At 47.4% G+C, this 17,290-nt stretch overlaps 1 protein-coding gene across 2 annotated transcripts in view; it reads right to left on the bottom strand.

The window, feature by feature from the left end:
* Positions 1-17,290, bottom strand: part of GAS7 (growth arrest specific 7) — a 75,037-nt gene that overhangs the window by 42,124 nt on the left and 15,623 nt on the right. The window contains exon 2 of one of the 2 annotated variants that reach the window (XM_033076583.2): positions 1,259-1,382. In XM_033076583.2, the coding sequence (XP_032932474.1) occupies positions 1,259-1,382 (124 nt within the window). The remainder of the gene's footprint in view (positions 1-1,258; positions 1,383-17,290) is intronic. The other variant, XM_033076584.2, reaches the window with a different exon arrangement.

The following is a 17,290-nucleotide window of genomic DNA, read 5'->3' as shown; positions in this document are numbered from 1 at the left end:
TCTGGCCTGAGCTCCCAAGCAGGATATGGAAATTGGCCCTTGTTATATTACTTGTAACTTCTGTGAGGGAGGAATTTAGTCCATCCCCCACCTCTCTGAGGCAGGGTCCCTGTGACAAGAGCTCTTAGCACAAAAGAAACAGGCTCTGCCTCTTACTGGTTTTACCTGGCCTCAACCCAGTGAGTATTGGTCTACCACAGTGATGGTGAGTAAAATCACCTCCTCCCCTACATTTGAACTGCAGTGGTGATGAGGTATCTAACTCCTGATTTCCCCAGCTGTGCAGGGGATGCTGCCCATCAGCCAGAGCAAACTGTGCTTGAAAATGGAGGTAGGATTAAATGGAAATGCCCCTACTACATGGAGTGTGCTATAAGATGTGTGTGCATCAAACTCCAGTAAATAATGACTTGGCAAACACATCAGCCCCTGAACTGACCATGAGGTGCCCATGGCTCTCCTTTGTGAGTGACAGAAAGGAATGCCAGAGGTCACTCCTAATGGCTGCAACTTCCCTGTGAACAAGGTGAGCTCCTGCTGTCCTCTCTTTCATGTCACTCTGGCATTCTTTTTGCTAAAGAAATGTGGATTTGCTGGTCACAAGACCCTGTTTTGCAATGCTGCTGTGAGCTCATGGTGAGAAGAGCAGGTCGACAGAGAGTCTCAGGTAAACCAGAGGTGGTACAAGTCTGACAGGTCTTGAGCAGGTAATAAGATCGTGAGTTAAATCTGCTCTCAACATGACAGTGACTAGAACACACAAATATAGACTGAAAGCTTTGTCTGTGCTGTCCCATTACATGTGTTTTCCTTTCCTTGTCCCCATGAGCAAGCTGAGTCTGACCAGTTCACTGTTACTATTTTCCCTAACAATGCTTTAGTGATATCTGATGTTTATCAAACGACTTTCCATGTATGTGTATATAGACACACAAATACCTTCAAGTAAAGGCAATAGGGAATGTAGTAAAAATTGTATCTTTATCAGTGTTTCAGATTCTATAGCATTTATGACAAAGGAATTCCTACTTTACATTCTCTATCTTTTGTCAATGTTTCAGATGTCTTCTGATGGTCAGAATTAAGATGACAGAGGATCATAATCTTGTATTTTCTTTCATATGGTGTCAGGATCATATTAATTACTTTGGCTCTGTCGCTACTTTTATTATCAAAATCAACTAGCAAGATGATTTCCTGAAACAGATCCATGCTGAACATGTGGTGAAACATTTACTGGCAAGCCACCCCCACTTACCATTTGTGAAGGTGTTCACGTAGTACCTGCGGCCCTGGGGAGACATGTAGCTCTGCCAGCCGGGGGGAAGGTGGCCATTCAAGGTGTCTTCTCCTGGCTGAGGAGTTGCCTTTCGGGGTTTCTGCTGAGAAAAGAAAAAAAAAAAGCCAATCTATTAAGTAAATATGTAGATAATGGAAAGTTTAACCAGACACACAGCTGGAAAGAAATGATGTGGTTTAGCATTCTAGAGATTCCAATATACCCAAAGAATTTCAGTCCATTTCTCCCTTCATCTGTGCTAGCTTCAGAACATGAAGCAACATTGCCTCGTAGAAATCACCATTTGGGACAGAAATGAACCCCTCTGTATTTAATATCCTAAGAGCACGTGGAGTTGTCCAAGAAAATTACTCTGGTTGAGCAGTAAAATGCAAAGCATGAAATGATCAAGTGGCTGAGAAAGAGAGGCAGGCATCTGACCCTCCTTTTCCTTCCCATGGGGAAAGGGCCAAAGCACTGATCATGGAGGTGGTGTCACAGTTTATTTTACAGGGGCACCATCACCTGAACCACAAAACCAGACCCTCTCCCAGAAATCTCCCCTGGATAGCACAGAATACTGGAACATATCCTGGGATACCTCCTCCACCATGGGATTAATGGTCCCCTGTTATTGTTTGCAAAAGGACGCTGAAGAAAAGTAAACTCTGCAGTGTGGGAGTGTAGCAGCTCCGGAAGAAAACAGTAGCAGGCTGGTTCCCTCCTATTCCCTTCATGGATATCTGGCCTTGAAAATAACAAAGATACACCAGACTAGCTCTGCTGTGCATGAAAAAGAGGAATCTGGGGTAACCCACCCCTGGGTTCTGTTTCACACACTTTTGCTGCATGCTTGCTGTTTCTGCACCTAACACCTTCTTTCCCTTCTGGAACTGAAGTCCCTTCATTCCCACTACCCCTATTTCCTAATCTGCTCCTACAGTGATTCCATGTGCCAAGCAGGTCACCATTAAGCTCAGATCACTTTAGGGGGCCATGGTACTCATCCACTTTGCACTGTCAGCACCAGCACCCTGCAAGTACAGACATTACCAGTTTGCTTAAGGGAAGCTCTGAATGGCCCCAACATCCCTTCAGTCACATTTGCAGTGTTGCTCATGTCTCTGTGCTGGACTGCAGGAAAAGCAGAGCTCCTTCACAGGTGAGTGCCATGGCTGCATTCTTAAACAGAGGCTATGCCAAGAGACAGATGTGGATGGTATACAGTAAATACCAGCAAATGCTGGATGGAAACAGTATAAAGTTAACCCAGTGTTTCAGCTGTAGTCCCTGCCAAAATGTGCATCACTTCAAACAGCATACAAGCATTATGTTTTGCAGCTGCTAATTCTATTTTTTGGTTACTAATATTTACACCTTTGCTTCTGATTTTACCAATCAAGAAGTGCTGTGAGCACAGCAGTCTCTATCAATGACAGTCAAGAGGAAATCTCAGCACTGCCAAATGCTGACGTTCTTGTAAACAATGGGGAAACAGTTTGCTTTTATGTGCATGTATTGTGGTTTAACTCCAGCCAGCAACTCAGCACCACACAGCCACCCACTCCCTGCCACCCACTCCCTGCCTCCCACCCCTGGGATAGGGAGGAGAATCAGAAAAAAAGAAAAATTCATGAGAGAAGAACAGTTTAATCATTGAAATAAAGTAAAAGATTATCATAATAATAATGATAATAATGAAAATAACAAAGAAACAGAAGGAAACAAAAAGAGAGAGGAACAAAACCCAAGAAAGACAAGAGATACACAGTACAATTGAAGACCCATACCCAGCCTTTCCCAGAGCAGCATTCAGTCTCTCCTAGCCAACTCCCCCATTTATACACTGGGCATGATGTTCTGTGGTGTGGAATATCAGTGGGGGTCAGCTGTTCTGGCCTTGCTCCCTCCTGACTCCTACTGCATCTCCTTGCTGGCACAGCACAGGACACTGATAGAGTCCTCCATTTCGAGCGAGCACTGCTGAGCACCAACTAAAACATCAGGGTATTATCAATATTATTCTCTGAATCCAAACTCAGCACTGTACCAGCTACTAGGAAGAAAACTAACTGTACCTGTGCTGAAACCAAGACAGTATGGAGTATGTTTGATCTCTTCCCTTTGTTTTAGACAGAAATGTCACTCGGCTCACTATTAGGAAGGACTTACTCCTCCACGGAGACTGCAGGGGAAGATCCACTGAATGCTGGCAACACTTCTGTGTTAGAGCCCCTAACTGGTCACAGTGCAATCTCCCCCCCAACAACACTTGGATTCCAACTCCTACAGCAGCTTTAGGGGGAAAAAGGAACTGAAAATGGCACAGGGGAGGAACAGAAGAAGACACAAAACTTGACCTCATACAGGTTTCCTCACAGAATCACAGAATCACCAACTGGTTTGGTTTGGAAGGGACATTAAAGATCATCTCATTCATCCCCCTCAGCAACACCTTCCAGTATCCCAGGGTGCTCCAAGCCCCATCCAAGCTGGCCTGAGACATGTGCAGGGATCCAGGGGCAGCCACAGCTTCTCTGGGCACCAGCCCCACAATAATTTCCTCCTGATGTCTTAATCTCAACCTACTCACTCTCAGTTTGAAGCCATTTTCCCTTGCAATATCACTACAAGCACCACTCTCATCATATAGGAGCCTAGGATGCTCTGGCATAGATAGTGTGGGATGATGAGATCTGGGACAGATGCACATGAGCCTGAGCATTATAATGCACCACAGATTAAGTACCTCATAGTTTAGGCACACCCAGCCAGCCATCCTTTCAATGAGAGTGCCAGAGAGGCCATCACGGGTAGCACATCACCCCTTTTCTGCCAAAACAGGAGATCTCAGGAAAAGGAGATATTTTCTTGCTCTGTTTTCCTCAGCAGATACAACCCTGCCCCAAGCAGGCCATCTTGCACCAGCACAGCTAAACTGGGACCATGTCTGAGCTCCTGTGTGGGAGAAGTTTTGGTTACCGTGGCACGGGATGACAGGCAATCCTGCTGCAGGGACACAGCAAGAACAGGCCCATGGCACTGCACAGGGAGCAGAGGTGACTGGCACATAGGTTCCAAGAGGCCAGTCCCACATCTGGCACAGCTCCACATCTGGCACAGCACTCACAGACAGGCTTCAGAGCTCTCCCAAACCCAGCTCCCACCAGGGCACCCCTGTTCCCAGCCACAGGCAACAAAGAAAGTGCTTAGAGGTACCCAAGTGTAGATGCACCTCTTCCTTAGACAGATCACTAAGACTGGACTGTTACTTTGATTTCTTTTTCCTATTTTAGGAGAATTATTGCCAGGATAGCTTCTGAGAACAGTAAATCACAACAGAGGATGTCTGCATGGAGAGGAGGTTCTCTATCAGCAGAGAGCATTGCAAACTAGCTAAGAGAGAGCAGCAGGCACGGACTGAAAGCTGAAGAAAAGCTCAGCTTGAAAAGAATCTGCCAATCATGAGGATAAGTATCAAGGCTTACCAGGGAGCTGTGCACTTCTTGTGGTTTCTCCATCAAGACTGAGGGCCTCTTTCTGCTCTATTCCAATAAAAAGAAAAAGCAGGACCCTGACACCCCTGCCCCAGCTCAGGCTGGGTGGGCTTGCAGTCCCTTCCGCTTTCTAAACCTTCCAACTCCTACAGAGCCTTCGAGCTCAGAAATGCTCAGGCCACTCCCCTGACTGACACTGCTGGAAGTGTCACCAGCTGCTGTCACCATGGTGGTGGACAGGCAAATCTGGACCCGGAAAGGATGTCAGCAACACTTGTCAAGGAAACAGGAAACCTGAACAATGTGAGCAGCAAATGTGTGACCCCAGTGAAATCCTCCTCCATCTGTATTTGATGCCGGGAAAAGGGATCAAAGTGTTTCACAGAACATTAAAATCCAACAGGACAAGCACTGCTCTCCCATGAGATTTCCTAGAATCAGAATTCTATGTAGCAGGGGAACACGGAACAGCCAGCCACCCAACAGGTCTTGTTCCACATGACAAGTGATGGTTTTTGTCTGCTGCCTGCAGAAACACAGGGTTGGAATTCTCCTGATAACTGAACAGTAGAGAGGAAACAGAAATGAGCAGGAAATGCAGAAAGGGCACTGGAGCTCTTCAGCATCAAACCACACGATAGAGAGATGGCAAAGGCAAGCACGTGGAATAAGAACAGATCCATGGGGTTAACTCCTCTAATCCAGGACAGCAGCACTGGGGATTTGCTGTTTAGGTCAGAACACACAAACCTGACCATTCTCTGTGCTTCTTCCCCTGCATCCATGGGCACTGGGCCAGGGATGTCAAGAATAGGACAACCAGTGTGGGCAAGAGAGGCACCCACAGCACCACAACCTTGACCAGGAAGTACTCTTTCATCCATGTACTGCTATACACTGATGGTCTAGAAGCATGTCTGAAGAGAAGGACAACTGGGTCAGACATTCTGGATGCTTCACATGAAGAGGAGCAGTAGCCAGGGCCTGCCTGTGGGAGCCCTGACACTGGTTGGGCCAGTTCAGAACAGGGTAGCACAGCCAGCAGGGAGGTGGTGAATGCCTCTCCCACTCCACTTCTTCTGACTTTCTGACTGTTTGCTTTTTCTTTTCTTTCTTGGTCTTCTCAATCAAGTTAGCAGCAGCTCAACTCATTCTGTTCCTTTGGAAGAGCCCTTGGCATCATGATTCCCTCCCAGTGGTGGAAAAAAAAGCCAAAGAGGGTTTTATGCAGCAAAGTGAGGCAGCAGGGAGTAACACACATCAGTTCAATCCATGATGACTTGACCCTGAGGCAAGTTCTTCCTTGCTCAATAGAGGAAAATGACTTCCCATTTTCAAACTGCAGGAAATCCCCATTCTCCTTCAAAGAGGGATCCTGGGGAGGAAACATCTGTGTGTTGACAAGCCTGAGCTCCCTGAAGATGTGTGGGCTTGCACAGCAGAGCTCAGACCAGGGGCAATTCCCAACATACAACCCCAGGGAAAGGAAAGCAAAGCAATCCCAAACCCACAAATTCACGCCTTGAGCAACCTGATCTAACTGAACAAGGGGTTGGACCAGAGACCTTCAAAAATCCCTTCCAATTTAAATTCTTCTGTGATTTTATGATCCTATTGCAGCAGAGCATGCAGCCTTGGGATAAAAGAAGAGGAGCCTGTGGCTGTGGGAAAGGGCTGGAGGGCAGCATCAGCACACTCATCTGCTGCTGCCACTTGTGCAGTCACACTTGCAGACCCAGCAGCACAAGGAAAGGCCACAGTGCCCAAACAAGCAGGTGCCCTGCAGTGCTGGAGGATCACTGGTGACAGAAAGATGGGAAAACTGTGGAGGGCAACCTCCCTGCAAGGAGCAATACAAGGACACAGCAGGAATCTGCCCCTGAACAGCCTCTGTGCTATGGGGAACAGCTTGTTCTGCACTGACAGTACCGAGCTTATCTTTCTGTCTAATTGCACTTTGCGTGACCACTGAGCTTGGAAAAGGTGTGTGTCAATCCTAGGGACACCTTTAACTGTCCCAGGCTGCTCCAGCCCCAATGTCCAGCCTGGCCTTGGGCACTGTCAGGGATCCAGGAGCAGCCACAGCTCCTCTGGGCACCCTGTGCCAGGGCGTGTCCACCCTCAGAGTGAAGAATTTCTTCCTAAAAGCTTATCAAAACCGGTTCTCTGTCACTCCAGGCCCTTGTCCAAAGTCCCCCTCTAGCTGTCCTGGAGCCCCTTTAGGTACAGGGAGGAGCTGCATGGTGCAGTTGAAGAAGTGGGGTCTGTGTTTGGCTTCAGCTGATGCCTGTACCAGCCTGTGACCTGGCTCAGGAGGGCTGGGGCACCACAAACCCCTCAGCCCTGCCCACAGCCTCTCTCTGCCTCATACTTTGAGTCATTCTGTATTTTGTTCATTTTTATGCAATCTTTCTTGCTCAACATTTGGTTTCCATGGAGTCACATACACTGTGTGAAACAGATTTATATATAGAAAGTGGAACGGGTCATATGATCTGTCCTGGTTGTCCTGGCAACCAGCACAGCTCCCCTCGGGCTCAATAGGATGGCACATTCTGCTGGGGACAAGTCACCCTCCCTGGGTGGCCCTGCCCGTGCCACTGCCCCGCAGCCCTGCTGTGCCATTCCTCTGCTCCGGGCACTGGCCGTGGCTCCAGCCTCCTGTGCCACCAGCCCTCGTCCCCACAGAGGACAGTCCTCTTCCTCTGCTGACTTAAAGCATCTCAGAGTCCTGAGGGTGAAGCTGTGGGCTGAGCTACACCCAGCACATAACCCACATTTCAGTTTAGCTGGGCACTCTCATTTTTCCCAGTTTTAAAAATCTCCTTGCACTAATAAATTTCCTTTGCGCCACTCTGCTTCACTCCTTTTTCCTAAATAACTCCTGCATCTCCATGCAGCTGCTGTTTCCTTGGATGCCATCTCTGCCACCTTCCCACCAGCTGATGGTGGCTGTGACCAGGAGGAATGACCAGGAGGAATGGGTGGCCAGCTCTCCCGTATCTCTGCAGTCCTCTCTGTCTCGTTTGGCTCTGGAACACAGTGTGCATGCTTCCCACCCAGCTCTGCCTGGTCTCCAGCCAGATCCATAGCTGCCAAAAGCCTCCCTTCTCACCCACCCAGGTCCCTGGCTGTGCCACAGGCATGTGCCCAGGACTTTGCTTTAAAGTAATATACATGAAAAGCACTGTGTTAGCAGAGAATAAGCCTTCTGGGACTAGTATATTTTTCTCCATCAGTACCATAAACGAGGGAAAAACAAGCTGTTTCTGAAGGGTACATGACCCAGGGAGACAGACTGGGTTGTGTTTTCTGCCTCGGTGTTGTGTGAGAGACCAAAATGTGTGGGAAGATAAATGCTCTGACCTGTGAATCCCATCCTGACCCCTTCAAAATAGGGGCTGTCAAACCAGAAGTGAAAAATCTGAGTAACCCAGTGCAGCTCAGCCCTCTCCCTTCCTTCCCAACATGTGCCTGGTGCACAGAGCCATGTGCCAGACTGGGAGAAGTCTCAGCACTGAGCTGCAGCTGAGCCTGGCCCCTGTAGTGGGTGACGTGGGACTCCTGGCACCAGGTCTGCTCCAAATCCTGCCACAGACGATGTTCAGTCCCTGGCAAAGCAACAGCTCAGGGAGTGCTTGGCAGTAGCAATCGGTGGGGTTTGGCTGAGGAGGGAAGCTAGGCAGGTGTAACAAGTAGGAAGCATAAGAAAGATGGCAGGGCTGAGATCCAGTATGGGAAAAGAGCATTGGGAGTGGGGTCCTGATTTGAAGAGTGTGGTTAGCAAAAAGACAATAAAAAGCCTTTGACAACAGAAATTTGGGGAGTGGCAAGTGAGCAGGAGGGTGAAGAGCAGTCTGCAAAGGACAGCCCAGCTGTCAGCCTTCTCGCCTCTTGCGCTGCCTGAGCTCTGCTCCCTTTCCTGGGCTCCTTCCTCTGTGTGCTCTCAGGGGGTGACAGCATTCAGCACTTCATGACAAGGGTGCAGAGATGTGGCAATGAAAGAGCAACCAAGAAGGGGGAAATGAAGTACCACCCTCTCACCAGGTGCCAAGGACCACGGACAACCAGATGGGAGCAGTGACTGTTCTGAGAGGGCCATCTAGAACACAGTGACCATAATGCACCCACAGGAAGGCTCAGGAATCATCCCCAGGAAAACAGTTTTTCCCTTCTATGCTAACAGACAAGTCACATAATGGACAAATGCTCCAATTCCCTTTGAGCAGCCCCTCTCCTGTACCCAGCTGAGCCATACATAGACAGACAGGTGATGTCCAGACTGAAACTGGACAGGAAAAAAGCTGTGGGTGGTCACATTGGGCAGCTACAAGGAGCTCAGGCTGCTGGATGAAGCTTCTACAGCACAGCCTTGGCAGGACAAGGAACAATGATGTAGACAGACTGCTGTGATATCAGGAAAAATTTCTTCATCAAAAGGGTGGTCAGGCATTGGGAGAGGTTGCCAAGACAAATCGTAGAATCACTGTCCCTGGGAGTGCTCAGACAATGTGCAGATGTGGTGTTTAGGGACATGTTCAGTGCTGGACTTGGCAGTGCTGGGTTAATGGCTGGACTTGATGATCTCAGAGGGCTTTTCCATCCTTGGGGAATCTGTGATTCTATGAAGGGCCCAACTCCACACACAGCAGAGCAGAGAGTATGGGAACAGAACACAGAGGGACAATGATGGGAGCTGAGATAACCTAATCCCACAAACACAGCACTCCACAGTCACCCTTGTGGTGAGAGCCATCAGGCCCTTGGTCTGGGGTAAAAACCTTCACAGTGAGTCACAGGAAAGGTTCTCCAGACCATGGACTGATAGAGGGATGCAGGGAAAAAGGTATTATACAAGACAAAGGATGATTATGTTTGGAGGAAGAAACAAAGATCGGGAAAGGGATGAAACCAGTGAAGGGTAAGAGGATTAAAGAACCAGTTAAATAGGCAGCTGAACATTTGTCTGGCTGTGCCCTGACTGATGACTGCAGTCTGTCCTGTCTAAAAAACATGCTGAAGAGAAAAGGGGAAGATCTTGGCATTGAACACCCCTGTGGGAAGTCAGCCTATGAACCATCCAGAAGTTAAAAGTCCAGTGAAAGAATGTCAGGAAGGACTGGGCTGATGCCTCTTACCCATTCCCAATATCTGTGACCAACTGCCTCCCTAAAACATGGAGCAAACCCTCCCAGCAGCCAGCTTCCCTGTAAGAGTCAAGGAGTTTTTCTGAATTAGCTGTAGTCTTTTTCCTTCTTCCACAGAAGAAATACAGAAGTTAGCACTCTCCCATTCCTCTGTTTTCCTCTCTTGCTCTTCCAAGAGTTAAGATTTGGAATCTCATTTGCTAACTAGGGGGTATAGACTCTGGAAGTCTAGGCATGCTTCATCTGGCAGGACACAGCCAGCACACTGAGTGCCCTGCTCTGCTACTTTTCTGTCATCAGAAAATGAAGCCATGCTGTCTCCCTATCACAATGTCTCAAAATAACAGGATGTGACCAGCTGGGACAAAACTGATTTCTCAAGAGATTCAGAGCTGCTATGAGCACAATTTCATGTTTCTATGCAAAAGCTCTGCATGCTGCTGTGTAAACTCAGCCCACTGTGATGTGACAGAGTTTGACATGAACTACTTGAGTCACAGCCCCATCCCCTCAATGGGAATGGAGACCCAGAGCTCTGCCACAGGCTGTCATGAGCTGGGTCTCCTGGATACCAAGGCTTCCCCAAGCAGTTATCACACTGTGGCTTGGTAGGAATGAGCATAAGAAGGTGAAAGATTGGGGATGAGGCAAATGCCAGCCCTGCAAGAACCCTGGGTGGGATGTGTCCTGTGGCACAGCAGCTCAGGAGTAGGCAGGAACCCTCCTCCCTCACCATGGAACTCCCAGAGCTCCAGGGGGAGCTGAGGGGGGACCTGCAGGTTGTGCCAGGAGTGGGGGAATGGCCAGAGCCCCTGGCAAGTGGCTGGGAATGGCCACTGACCCTTCACCTGACCAAGGGCTCAGGGCCCTGCAGGGCTGAGTGGGGGGTGTTCAGTCACCCTGGGACTCTGCAGGAGCCAGAGAACAGCAAGAGACCCTGGACCCAAAATATCCACTGCAGTGGGTATGGGGATTGTAAAACTGTAAAAGCCCAGAGATTCCTTTTTTCGAGGTCTCTCCTCAAGGCTGTTTCTAGCACTGTACCACTCAATTATTAAAGTATTTTCTACCCAAAATTGGATGCCTGAGACTCTGCTGTGGGAAACCTGGAGAAGGAAGTTTTTATACAAGCCTCACCCTTCTCAGGAGGGGTGTGCCACTCCGTCTCTGACACCAGCATCTGGTACGAGGCAGAGCACCAGGGCCAAGTACTCTGAAGGGCTGTGTTGTTCTGAGCATCCAGGGACAACAGGGCCATTGTTGAGCAAACCTTGTACTGTCAGAGTCACCCCCAGAAGCACAGAGAGTCACAAGCCTAGATCAAGCCAGCTGCAGCATTACTGCTTATCTCCAGTTTGAAATGACCTGCTGTGGGGACAAATCCCTCCCTGAGTGACTGCAGAGCGTGGCACACCAGCTCAATGGTCAGAGGCCTGAGAGGCAGCCAGGGAGCTGGGACCACACTGCTTGCTCCAGGTGTTCTGCACTGGAAGGGTGACTGGAAGCAGTTAAACAAAGAAATTTCCCACAGACTTAAATTTGCTGTCTGACCCCTCTCCCTGGGTTGTGGCATGAAAAAGGGGGTAGAAAAGTCACCCTCAGCAGGCTTGAGGGAAACAGAGCTGGGCAGCATGGCTTCCTTCTGGAATTCTTGTGCCTGTGAGTGCAGCTGGGTTTGGAGGAATGGAACATCTGGGAATAATGCCAAATGTTTTAATGTGGGGCCTCCAGCCTGTGCACTGCAGGAAGTTCAGCCTGGCTGAGCAATCTCTCTCTACCTGTGCTGCTATCTTCCTGCTGCATCCTCTGCAATTCCAGCAATTGGATGCAACTCCAAACAATGCAATTCCAGCATCCTCTCTCCCATCTCTGCCAGGGCATGCCTTCATTTCTCATACATCACTAGGGTTTTAAAAAGCCCCATTCTACTGCTGGGTCCTGCAGTTTCCCAGACACAATAAAATCACTTGATAACAACTAATAATTAGTGTCCTTTCAGGAAGGAAGGGTTCTCTCTCTTTAAATACAGAGACTCCCTCCCACAAGCACACACAAACATGCACAGCAGAGCCAAGGCATAGCAACCTCAAACCCTGCTGCAGTCATCTGCCAAAAACATGTATTTACAGAAACACTTTGGAGTAAGTAATGTATCTGTAAGTTAGAAAAACAAGTAAAAGCATCTAGATAAGTTTTTGGAGACCTCATCAGATCTCCAGAGCTATTGTATTCTCCTTCTCATGACAACTTAATAAAAATATATTCTGAGAGCATTGAAAGAATAATCCCAATTAGTTGTCTGTATTTATTACAGAATGCTTCAGGTTGGAAGGGACATTAAAGCTCATCCCATTCTAAATCACTGTCACAGGCAGGGACACCTTCCACCAGACCAGATTGCTCCAAGCCTGGCCTTAGACACTTTCAGAGATAAGGCATTAATTTATTTATCTTTAACTCCTTTTAAAAAGACTTTAACTAATCTTCTCTCTTTTAAGAAGAATGTTGGGCAAGGTGCCTGAGAACCTTATGTTTAATGATTTGCATTTCTGATAATTTTATTATAAGTAGTACTATCTCAAAACCCATTAAATTAAAACAAAATTGCAATAGTTAGTTCAGATTCTGTTTCTGGCTCAGGGCCTTAAACAATCTTTTGGCATATTATAGCAACACTTTCCTGTACTTTAAAATGAAATTTGCATCCTCCTGTTGCTGGGGTTGGGCAGATCCCGATATAACATGCCTTACTACTTATTCAAGCAGCAACCATTTATTTACAAGCATCCTCAATTTTTCTTGAATGGTTTTTCTCTGCAGAGGATATCTGTTCCCTGGATTAAATGGCCCTCCATGACCAAAACTTTGGGAAGCTCAGATGCAGAGAAAGCAGTAAAATGGCCAAGATACAAAGTGCTGCCAGATGCACATTCCTGGGCCCTCCCTTGTAATCTCTCTCAGGCGTGGGGAATGTGGCTGTTGTGCCTGTAACCCCACAGCACAATGCACTCACACAGACAGACCACCTCTATTTCTTTTATTTCTGCTGCTGCTACAAATCTTAATAAACGAGCAAACAAACAGCAAAATAAGGCATGGGAGGAAGGCCATTCTGAGCACTTGGCACGCCTGAACGCGGCTGCACGGAGCCGTAGCTCACCCTGCCTGCTGCTGTGGCCAGACAGACAGACAGACACAAGCAGCCAGGCACACAAACAGGCAGATGGACAGGCAGCCACTGCTGCTCTGAGAGCAGGGCCATGTGCCCATGCCTCCTGACAGGACAGGGTGGCACAGTAAAGACAAGGGACTTTGGGGCAGTGCAGAATGCCTGGTGCCCCTTGCAGCTGGGACAGACTCCTGCCGGGCTCAGCAGGCAGGGAGAGCCCCACTGACACCGATTACTGCATCTGCAGCACTTTTCCAAGGGCCCCTTCTCTCAGTGCGCCAGTGTGGGGCTGCCTTTGTACCCTGAGATGTCGCTCAGGAAAATCCTCCTTCTCCACCAGGCTCAGCAACTCTGGAGATTGCTCAGGCACGAACAGTATCTCTGCCTGGCTGCCTCAGTGCTCTCCCACAGCAAGGTCTGGACAGCCACATCAGAGCTGTTTGCTGGGCTGAGATCAAGGCCAGCCAGTGTGTGACACCAGGTAATGCAGCATCCTGAAGAAGCCCTTGGTGGGCAGAGCAGCAGAGGGTCTCCAGTGCCCTGCAGGAGCCAACTCCTGTTCCCTGTGCTCCTGGAAAGGACAGAGCTGGTTCTCATCCATCCATCAGCACTAGGAGCTCTCTGCAGCTGCTGTCCCCTCTCCAGCATTCCTCACAGTGGCTCTGCTCCTTCTTCTGGCCTTTCTGATTTGGAGGAGGACACAAGCAGAGGACACCTGGGTGTTTCTCCCACATGCAGCCTTCCCAGGACTGTAATGTGAGCAGCCATTTCAGCAGACCAGGCAGTCCTTGGAGAAGTGAATGCTTCTTATTTCTGGCTGAAATTAAAGGGTTTGTTCACATTTCCCTTCTAATTAGTGGCCTACCTCTGAGGTAAAAAACCTGCTTCTTGTCCTCACAGCTGCAGCTCCTGGCCCTCTACACACTGAAGAGAGCTCAGATCTCCTGGTTTAGCTCTTTTTAATGAAACTCCACCATACAAACATTTCATCTGAGAAGAATACCCAGGTCAATGCATTTGTGCAGTGAAATTCATTCAGTCCCGGTCCATATGCAAGAATAACATTTAAGGCAGCACACTGCCAGTGGTGGGGAGGACTGCAGAGACGAGGGATGGCAAAGGCAGACCTCAAGCAAAGTGCTGGGAGACAGCAGTGGCAGCTGAGCAGAGACCTGCTGATGGGAGGTGACCAACTGCAGATGGGTCAGAAACGTGCAGAAAAAAATGGAGCAGGCAGAAACACCCAGGAAATACCAATGCAGCTTGGAAAAAGTGCAAGTAGGAGAAAACAGCACCAAAATAAATAAAAAAAGCCAGCAGGAGGGAAATCCCTGGAAATAGTTACTGATGAATTTTCATTTGCCTTGTGCTGCAACTGAGCATCCTCAGAAGAACACAAAGAATGTCACTGGGTCACCTCCACCCCCTCTCTTTTCCCAGTCAGTCTCGTAACCTACTAATGCTGGTTTAAAGAAGATGATTAATAAAGTGGTTATTTTAAAACTGTCTAGCACCTCAATCCCTGGGACTATCCTGCCAAGAGGATGCATTTCCAATGTGGTCCAGACACTGTGACCTGCTGCATAGTCCAGTTCATCAAACCACACTCCCAAAGCAGATAAAGAAAATTTAATGGTTTGGTTGCTCTACACCTAGCAAGTAAAGCTTGTTTATGGAATTGAGCATTTCAATATCTATCCTCCTCCTATGTCCATTACAGTATCTGTATCTGCATCACTGAATTTGAGTAATTGTAATATGGAAACATCAGAAGTCACTGGGAGTGGGAAGTCTTTGTGCTTGGTACTAGCATGTAATAGAATGAACCTTTTAGATTGCTTTCAAATTTAAAAAAGCTGCCAGTTATTCCTATGACAAGTGCAGTAGTGTAGGTGCAAAAATAGATAAAACCAGCAGAAAAGCATTAAAAGTAACAGGAAATACTTCATAAATGTATATTAAGAGGAAGACCAAGTAAAAGAAGCAGTTGAAGCTAAGCAGAGGAGAGTTACCCATGAATGTTCAGGATATTCAACAAAATGTCATTTATTAATAAAGTCCTCCATCATCAAGTGGCTGTCACAGTTAATATCAACAACAAAGATTTCAGCTTGCAATAGGGAAAGAATAAGTTGGAGAACCTTGAGACTGATAGACTTTTGAAGAACTGCCTCATAAATCTCAGAGCATTTGCTAATCTTCTCTGAGAATCCATGAAAACTCTAGTACAAGAGAGTAAAAACCAGAGATCTAGAAAAAAAATTATCTGAACAGAGAAAGTAGTTTAATACAGGAATAATAAATGAAAGAGGAGTGTCTCAGATATGCCATCCACCTACTGGAAAGAAAAAGGGTGATTTGTTTTCCCATCCCTCACAGGAGAGAGAAAAATGAATTTAACTTGCAGAAGGGAAGGTTCAGGATGGAGGTGGTATCGAAGCCACAGTAAAGGCTGAACTTCTTTAAGAAAATACCAAATAACTATTTATAAGAAATGATGTAGGTATTATTCAGCCTTTCTGAAGAAAAAGCCTGTGACTGGAGTATGAGGTACACTTATGTGCCCTCAGCTGTTTCCAAGATTACACCATGCTGACATTCCACTGGGAGATGGCTTGGAATGGACACATTTGATACAAAAATAGAAATATTGTTTAAAGTATGACATCATGTATTAGACAAATTAAAATCTAATATAAATAATCTCATAATCTAATAAGAAAATGCTACTTAGGAAAGATCTACACTTGGAGCTGAAAGTTAAGAATTGGGGTGGGGATGATACAGTCTTTCTAATGGCATTCACAATGAAACCTTTAATAATACTATCACAGCAAAAGTGCTGTCTGGCCACCCTGCACTACCTGCACACCATCACATCAAAAACGCATAAAAAATCATTCCTATCCTATAAACCTCTGCAACCTTTGGCATGTGTATTATGGTAGTATATGCAGCTGAGGTATTTTGAAGCCTGAGACTGCAAAAAAACCCCAAAAAACTACACCCAGGGAAAACAAGAAAGTTCTGTTGAGTCTGCCGATTATATTCTACTACTTTAGTTGGGATTTTTAAGTCCATGGGGTTTTTAAGTCATATGCTTTTGTGAAAAAGGTAAAATTGCACTTTTAATCTAGACTTAACATAAAAATAAATGGTCATAAATTTCCAGATCACAAGCTGCTAGAAGAGCAGGAAAAAACAAGCCTTGCAGCACAGCTATTGGTACAGCGAATCCAGCAGTCATGGAAACACTCTCTTGATGTTACCCAGAGCACCAAGCTCTGACAGGGTCCCTTCTGTCAGGAGCTTGTCCTGCTCAGGGCACCTCACAGTTTGTGCTACCTCCCTTCTGAGACTTCCACAGAAGTCCTGGGGAACCTCTCTGTGACACCTGTGGTGCTGCACCCAGCTGCCTGAACATTTGAGCTGGGCTCAGACAGATGCAAGGTGGGGGGAAAAAAATAATTCTGGGAAAATTTAATTCAAACCTAAGAGCCACTTTCTGGGCTGTAAAAATCATATTTGCACCTTCCTGTTCTGCTGCAGCAGCCTTGTTTGTGGAGGAGGGAATGGGGAGGCTGAGCACAGCCTTGCATTTGCAGGCAGGTCCCACCTCCTGGACACCAAACCTTGGCCTCACGCCCAGGAAAGAAGCAGGACGATGCAGAACAGATGCTGAATTCAAACTCCAGATTGATAACAACACCCTCAGGCTCTTGCTCTCTGACTTAGCAGGAGAAGAACAGCTTGGCAAGACACGAAAACTACATCTCAGTGCAGTTCCTTGTGGGAATTGCCATACAGCCTGTTTGAGCATATCCACAGGCAGAGCTGCTCCATCCTGCTGCCTGCAGTCAGGACTGCAGACCTCAGCTGAGCAGGTGCTCACAGTTCTATGATCACCAGGGAGAAAGAGAAAACCCAGCTCCTTCAGCCTGGCAATCTGAAAAAGCACTGTGAGAGTCTGACCTCAGGAGTTTCTCTTCCTCAGTTGGCTGTAAAGGAATCAGAATGTTTTGTCTTTTTGAAATAAGGTTGAACTTGTTCTTCACTGTCTGCAGATTTGAGAAGTTCCTGCCCCTAGGCTTCTCACCTATCCATACTGGAACACTACAGCACAAACAATCCTTGAAGCTTATGAGAACACTGCCATCCCCCTGGACACCCTGTGCTAGCACTTCTGATGGCTCCCTGG

Source organism: Catharus ustulatus, chromosome 20, assembly GCF_009819885.2.
Source record: "Catharus ustulatus isolate bCatUst1 chromosome 20, bCatUst1.pri.v2, whole genome shotgun sequence".
Taxonomy (NCBI): domain Eukaryota; kingdom Metazoa; phylum Chordata; class Aves; order Passeriformes; family Turdidae; genus Catharus; species Catharus ustulatus.
The sequence above is the reverse complement of the archived record's forward strand: the minus strand, read 5'-3'. Positions and strand labels throughout refer to the sequence as shown.